General features: G+C 33.8%; 1 protein-coding gene across 1 annotated transcript in view; it reads left to right on the top strand.

Annotated features, from left to right (window-relative positions):
- LOC106691075 (uncharacterized) overlaps positions 1 to 4,563 on the top strand; it is a 5,257-nt gene extending 694 nt beyond the window's left edge. The window contains exons 2-3 of the mRNA XM_014436723.3: positions 3,850 to 4,062; positions 4,371 to 4,563. Of these exons, the coding sequence (XP_014292209.1) occupies positions 3,850 to 4,062; positions 4,371 to 4,388 (231 nt within the window). The 3' untranslated portion in view covers positions 4,389 to 4,563. The remainder of the gene's footprint in view (positions 1 to 3,849; positions 4,063 to 4,370) is intronic.
- Positions 4,564 to 7,906: the final 3,343 nt, after the last annotated feature.

The raw sequence follows: 7,906 nt of genomic DNA, 5'->3' as shown, positions 1-7,906 counted from the left end.
TATATAAAACAATCCCATTTATGCAGAAATTCCTATTTTATTGTTTTGTGCAGTTTTATCACTATATCTCCTGCCACAAAATCAAATATTCCTTCAGATTCTTTGACAAATATGCTGCCATGTCCTGTTCATTTTTAAAATTCAATCTATTCAACTTTATAAATAATTTTCCTGACCTAGTGCACTGATGGCTCACTCATTTTGCTAAATTCTGCCAAAACATATTCTTCCTCTTTAAATTTCACACTTTCAAAATTGATTTTTTTTTTTCATTCATACTTTTGTTCATTTATAAATATACACCCATGGGCATTGGTAAGTGGTACAGAACGTTCTGATCCAAGGTCCATAATGGTGTGCTTTTCAAAATAAAACCTCAACATTCCAGATTTTGTTTAAAATTGGTAAATGGCATAGTGTATTACACACCAATTAAAAATGATTTTAAAACAAAAAACACTGATATTGATTAGAAAAAAATAAACAGCTATACCAAAAGTTGCTACTTTACAAGCTACAGAAATTACCTTCAATTTAACTTTAACTGTTTAACAGTAGCACGTGTACAACTAACTAATCTCACAGTTGCTTCTACTCTACTCAGTAAAGTTTTTCTTACCACAGTTCTATTTCATAAATAACAGCTCCTGTCAAGTAACTGAAGGGTGATCCAATGTACAATTTGATCAAGGTACAACAGTCTCTCTTTAATATGAACCATTGAAAAATTATCAGTATAAACTCTTGCTTATTTACTACAAATTGTGTCCTCTAAACTTTGTTATTAATTTATAACAATTTGTCATATTATGTTATTACTTGGTTCATATTTTACTATGGACAGTTTTTTTCCGAAGGAAGCTTGGAAGAATCATCTGAGCCTGAAAACTCCTGCTGGTTATTAAATTAATAGGGACAGTGGAAAGAAGCCAAGTTAAAAGTGCTGGAAGCAAAAAAAAGAAATCATGGTAAGATTTTGGTTGGAAGCTCCAGGAAAATTCCAAAGGAAACCAGAACGTCTTTTATAAGGTTCTCAAAGGAATGCAAGGGGAACAACCGACTTCTCTGAAGGAAATTAAGGATAGAAGTGGAGATATTATCTGGTATGATGAACTCATCATGGAAAGATGGAGAGAATGTTTCCAAGATCTGCAAGAGGGAATAGATGTAGAGCTTGGTGAGACCCAGAGGGATGCAGAGGAGGTTTGGGTCGAAGACGACTACATCAGTGAAGAAGAACTTCAAGAAACCATCAACAAAGTCAAACTGGATAAAGCAGCAGGTCTTGACAAAATCAATCCTGAAATGATCAAACATTGGGTTGTTAAGGCCAAGAGATGTTCCTCCATCTTTTGAATCTCATTTGGAAAGAAAAGAGAATTCCTAAGGACTGGGAAGTTGCAGTGATCGTTCCTATTTATAAGAAAGGGGACTATCGAGAATGTGGTAACCACAGTGGAATTTTACTTCTCAGTATACCCAGCCAAGTTTATTCTAGAGTACTGGAGACAAGAATAAGAACAGTGGTCAATAGTCAACTCGGAGAAGAACAATACAGTTTCAGAGCACAATGAAGCACGAAAGATCTCATCTTCCCAATGCGACAAATAACAGATAAGAGTGTCGAAAAGAATAAAGAACTTTTGATTTGCTTTGTGGACCTTCAAAAGGCTTTCAACAAGGTTGGGAAGGAAGACAGAGCAGGCACTGTCAGATATAGGCATTGATTGGGGGATGACCTTGGCAGTGATGAGTCTTTATAATAAAACCAGGAATGTGGTTAGAACACAAGGAACCACATATCACAGGAATTCAAGACAAAATCATGTATTCCTCAAGGTTGTTGCTTGCGTTCTTTGGTCTTCATAATAGTCCTCGATAAAGCAATAAAGAAGGCTAAACTTGGAATGAGACAGTTTCAGTTAGGATAGAGGAACTTACAACCCATAAGATTTTCTGTGTTAGCTTTTGGGGATGACATGGTCTTGCTGGCTTCCAATTACTGAGACCTCCAATACAATATTAATTTTCTTCAAGATAAAATGGACACGATAAACATGAAAATTAACCCGGAAAAGACTAAATGTATGAGGATACGAAAGAAACCCTGAAGAATAACGAGAGTGATCAGAGCGAACTGAGAAAGACTAGAGCAGGTTGATAATTTCAAATATTTAGGTGCTCATCTCAATGAAAGCAGGTACATTGATGAGGAAGTTTACCAAAGAACCTGCCTACCTTGGTGAGGTGGAAGGAAGGATACAACGAGATAGAGTACAGAACAGCACCATATGGACTAGCCACGGAGTTAAACCGGCTGAGAGCATTCTAGAGGAGCACAAGCTAAGGTGGTTCGGACACCTCCTTAGGATGGACCAGGAAAGAATTTCCAGGAAGACGTATGAGACTCGCCTGGAGGGAAGAAGGCAAAGAGGAAGACCTTGCATTTCCTGGGAGAGGGTTTAGGAGGCATTTGGGAGGCAGGATATAGACTGGAGTAGAAGAAGGGAGATAGTCCAAGAACGAGACATCTGGTTCAGACTCTACAAATCGTAACCCCACACTGTGCTAGCAGTAAAGAGGATGAAATGATTATGATGACAGCATTTTTCTAATTTTCTTTATTTTTAATAATTAAGAAGAATAAAATGTCTTAGTTCCATTAAAATGAAAAAAGGGAGAGTATCTAAAAAAAAAATTAAAACCAATTAGACATAGAACTAACAAGATCGATAATAATATAAGAGAAATGTGCAAAAGTATTAACCAATCATGTAAATGTTTAAGACCCATATTAACAGTAAACAAGGATAAAAATAATATCCTTAATATGTAGACATTAGATAAGTTTGAAAAATGTTTTGATAGTATTTTGAATATGGGAAATAATGGAAAGTCTTCTTTCTTAACTAGAGTACTAAACCAATAAAAGAATAACCCAATGAGGAGGAAGTAAAAATATTTTTAGCCATTAAATAATAAAATCTAATACAGCAATGGGAACTGATCAATTGATACTAATATTCCTAGTGAACTTATCAATGCTTGTGGAGTTTCTAATTTATATTTCAAAATTGAGAAAATACTTATGATAAACAGAAAGAATCTATACTTATTCTAATTCATGAAAAGGGACCAAGAATAGACTGTTATAACTATTTAGGAATCTGCTTCCTATATGTTATAAAATATTTATGATAATTAGGGAATACACCGACAAAATTATTGCAGGCTACTAATATGGTTTTAGGTGGAACTTTTCATATCATACTTAAACTGTTAATACTTGAAACACTATACAGCAACTAGAAAAAATGAACTGATGAAGCAATTAAGAAGAGAATTTTACATATTTCATTTGAAAAATTACTTGGCTCATGCTTTCTTTCCTGAAACTTAAAAGTTAGAATTTAGAAAAATATTATCCATAATACTGTTTTGTATGGATGGGAAACATGACTGGTTTGCTCAATCAGGCAAACCACATTGTTCATCAAATATAAGGTTAGATTATGTTACTTCAAAGAAATTTTTAGAAACTACATTCATCTAAATAAAATGTATACTTATAGAAGCTTTTTGTTAATTCTTAAATAAATTTATTACTTGTAAATTTATCCTAAGTGGCCCATGTATCTTATAAGATAAGAAGATAAAAATATAATTATTTTTAGGAAAATTTTCTTCTGTGGAATTTATTGTATTTAGGTTAATATTAAAAGGAATAAAGAAAAATAAAATGTTTCTAGTGTTTTCTGGTTTGGCTCTGTTAAGGGTTAATATCATATTTATGTAATCTGAATAGTTATATACTCTTTGAATTATTCATTAATTTATGTTTTAATTTAGATGAATGACTTTATCAGTTGCCAGCTTGTGAGTAACATGTGTGTGATAAACCTTTATCAAGATTATCTTGGAGGGCCATGTAGATTGCTTAGAGAAATTAAAAAACTCAGCAATCCTGCGTTGCCTTGGATTTATTATCCAGAAGGGGATGCCTGGAATGTTTTATCTAAGAAATCAATAAATAAACGATTCACTATGGATTACTCTTCCGAGGTAAGCCTAGTTATTTTTGAAAAAATCATTTAATGATTGAACATATGTTTCGTTATTATATTATGTATAAAATAATAATAAAAAACATATTTTATAAGTTTTTAACACTAAGTACTTATTTTATTTCCTTTATTTTTTAATTGAAAACTTTTGTTATCTACTTAAGCACATTGGTGGGTAGTTCATGAAGTTGAGGTCTATGAATATTGACACTCAGATGCTAGACAATCGGATACTTTCCACACTCGAACCAAAATCAAGAGTTCTGCCTATAAATTAATTTATTTTCTGTATGTTTATATGTACAGATACAAGGAGCTTTCTGAATGTTGATGTGCACAAATTGGAGGGACAGAATATTACTGCAAGAAGCCGCAATATTTAGTAGAAGAGAAATTTTTATTTTTTAAAATAATTTTAATTTTGTTCAACAGTTTTTAATTTTAATATTTTATAAATTGTTTTTAATGTCTCTATATTACAAAATTTCATAGTATGGGTTATAAAATAAATAGAGTTTTGAAACCTTATGAAAAGATTTATAACAATTTTAATTAAATCTATCCTATTTACTTAAAATTACCATAGATGGTAGATTTACCAACAAAACAAATTTGAGAAAAATCCACATTTATCGCAGTTCCAAATTTAGAAAACATGTGGTGCAGGAGACACTGGAGTCATTCAATAATTTAGTTTAACAAATAGTAGAGGTATATTTTGGGGGGTAATAGAGATGTCACTAGAGAGAGGTTCTAAGTTTAATAACATATATTCACCTTTATACAGATATTTATTAGAAATTTGTTGCGAAACCTTAAGAATTTAGTTTGCATGCTAATAAAACTTTATCAATAAATAAATAACCTTTAAGACATACAGAAAAAAAATCAAGATATACATATAAGATTAAGATATAAGTAGCCTAAACAAAAATGTACAGATAAGATGCATAGGCTACTCAAAGAAAGATATATAAATAATAAAGACATATAAATTACTTAAGGAAAGGTATGTAGATAATAAAGATATACAGATAACTTAAAGCTAGGGTTACTTATCATACAGTCTATCATGGTACCAGGTCTTTTTATACAATAATACGACCATACTGTAATGTTTCCTAGATGCAAAACACTAGAGATAAGACTATTAAATAAAATATACGTATTTCATGGTCTATTGTCATCAACATTACGACAACAACTTGGCACATGGGGTCATAAAAATCTTCCAGCTGATGTCTATAGAGGTAGTTCCCAGAAACTCAGTTATTACTTTATATTATGACGAACTGCCACAGCACTCCCCCCTAATAACTGTGTCCATAAATCTAATATTCAGCTTGATAGTGTAGCCTAAATTACTTTTCAGTGGGGGTGCTGGTAGTCCTTCCTCCTCGTCCTGTTCTTCCGTGGCTGCAGCTGAGTTGATGGTAGTTCCAGGTTTGTTAGCGGCTTGGACTGTGCTGCTATCTTCATTGAATGCAAGCAGAAAAGCTGGTTTCCCTCTGTCTAGTGAGACAATGTGCTCCCTATTCAGTAAGTGAAGAGTGCATTGCTTTTTAGTCCTTTGAAGAATAGCATAAGGTCCATAATATGGAGGGGTAAGACTCTTCTTCAACATGTCATCCCTCAAGAATACAAATTTACAGGTTGCTAAAGCCTTATGTGTAAACACCTTCTTGTTTCCTTGAAATGTGGTTGTTGCAAGCAGCTTATATCCACTGTCAACTGGCGAACAAAGTCTGTCAAGTTGGAACGTCCAGAAAATGCAGCTAAAAATTCATCTGGCAACCTCAGATTCTGGCTATATAATAATTTTGCAATACTAGAGCTTGTATCTTCTCTTATGACAATGTAGGGATCAGGTTAGACCAGTTTTCTGTATCCAGATGGGTGATAAAAGCTGCTTTTAAGACTTATCCCATCTCTCCATGCACCCATTAGATTCCGGAAGGTATGGGAAAGCCCTTATCTTGTTGGTACTGAAGAACCGAGAGAGATGACAAAGCAACTGGCTTTTGAATTGCTGGCCCTGGTCTGTAGTAAGCTTTGATGGCACTCCAAATCATGATGCACATCCTTGAATGGCTTCAGCAGTAATATCGTCCACCTTCACAGCTTCTGGCCAAAAAGTAAATAGGTCGATCATCGTAACCAGATGATAAACCTCTTGATGGCGGTAAGGACACACAACATCCATATGGACGTGCTCAAAGCACTCCACAAATTCAAAGGTACTAGGGGCTGTAATCGTGTGTCTTCCAACGTTACCTCACTGACATCCAATGCATATAGTACATGGATCGATTATTCAGTGGATAGAGGACAGTGTACTTTCCATGCACATGGACGCTCAAATTCACAGACATAAAGACACTAGATTTAGTGGAAAGATAAATAGAACTAAAATCCATAAACCAAAAAACAGTATTAATTGCTACATGGATGGCTCCCTTATATCCTAAGGCTTAGGAGCTGGTGTCTGGCATAGTAATTAACCATTAGAAGGTTTATCTATTTTCCTAGGAAAGCACACATCAATATTTCAATTATAAATACTTGTGATAAGCCACTGTACCAGTACTCTTATAGAGGAAGGGCTCTCAGGTAGAACAATAACAACATACAGAGATAGCCAGGCAGTAATAGGGGTACTTAATAACCCTGACTCCTAAAATAAAAGGCTAAATAAAAGATAGCTACACTCTCTAAGCTGTTTCTGGACAAACCTTGCAGGGGCCGAAGTGATATATTGCTTCAGCTGGGCAGGAATTCTCTAAGAAAAGTCACAGAGATATACACAGGTCACTGTAGACTTAATAAAGACTGTAAACCACAAGTTAACGGGATCGCCTTTGCGCAGATTCTGTAATTCTGAGGATTAAATGTCATGCCATTTACAGGGTTGAGGTTTGCAATGTTTGGTGTGTATTGCATCGTAGACCCCAAGAAGTGTGAATTGATCAATCTCTCAAGTATACTTAGATTTATAGAATTTACACACCTTAAGCTTTAATAAGTTTCTGACACTATAAAATTGTAATATGGATGATGCACAATATGCCTTTTTGGCCGCAGTGCTTTCTACCATAGGAAAAAAAAATTGCACTATAGAATAGATTGCCAGTTCACAATCATAGGCGGAATATGCCTTGTGCTTCTATCAAGGGCTTTGAGAAGAATCCCGGAGGTGTCTAATGTTGTTCAAAGGCTTTAGTGCTCTCCTCTGTCCACTCAATCGGTGATTGACTTATCATTATTCTTAAAGCCTTGGAAATAATGGTTGAGAATGCTTTGTACTGCAGCAGCTATGGGAATGTAATGCCTATAAATTAATTGTCCCCAAAAATCTGCCTAATGATCTCACATTCTAGGGTTTTGGATATTCCACAATAGTCTTGAATTATCACAAATCTGCACTTAAGTGTGTTAGTTGGCTTACCAATAAAAATGTTTTTGAAAAAAGAAGACAAAGGCTTCTTAGTATAAAATAAGTCATTCTACAAATATAATGGTTGAATGTAATGCATATAAAATAGTTATATTACTTACTTGTATATGAAATATATAGTAAGAGAAAGTATAGCTGTGTAAAGTGCACCTTCAACTTAAGGCCAGGTGCTACTTCACTTCAGAATGTGCTGGTCGGGTTATTATGAGAGGACTGTATGCAAGAAATTTAATTGAAAAAGAAATTGTCTTAAAGTGAAAGAAAAGGAATCTATTGAACAATTTACATGGTTGTAGAGAGTAGACAGGATAAAACATTTCTAGAATCTAGTGAATAATTTACATGGTTATAATAATAATATAATTATTTATTTTATAATAATTATAAT

This window comes from Halyomorpha halys, unplaced genomic scaffold (genome assembly GCF_000696795.3).
Source record: "Halyomorpha halys isolate HHAL.00 unplaced genomic scaffold, Hhal_1.1 Scaffold2063.1, whole genome shotgun sequence".
NCBI classification, from domain to species: domain Eukaryota; kingdom Metazoa; phylum Arthropoda; class Insecta; order Hemiptera; family Pentatomidae; genus Halyomorpha; species Halyomorpha halys.
The sequence above is the reverse complement of the archived record's forward strand: the minus strand, read 5'-3'. Positions and strand labels throughout refer to the sequence as shown.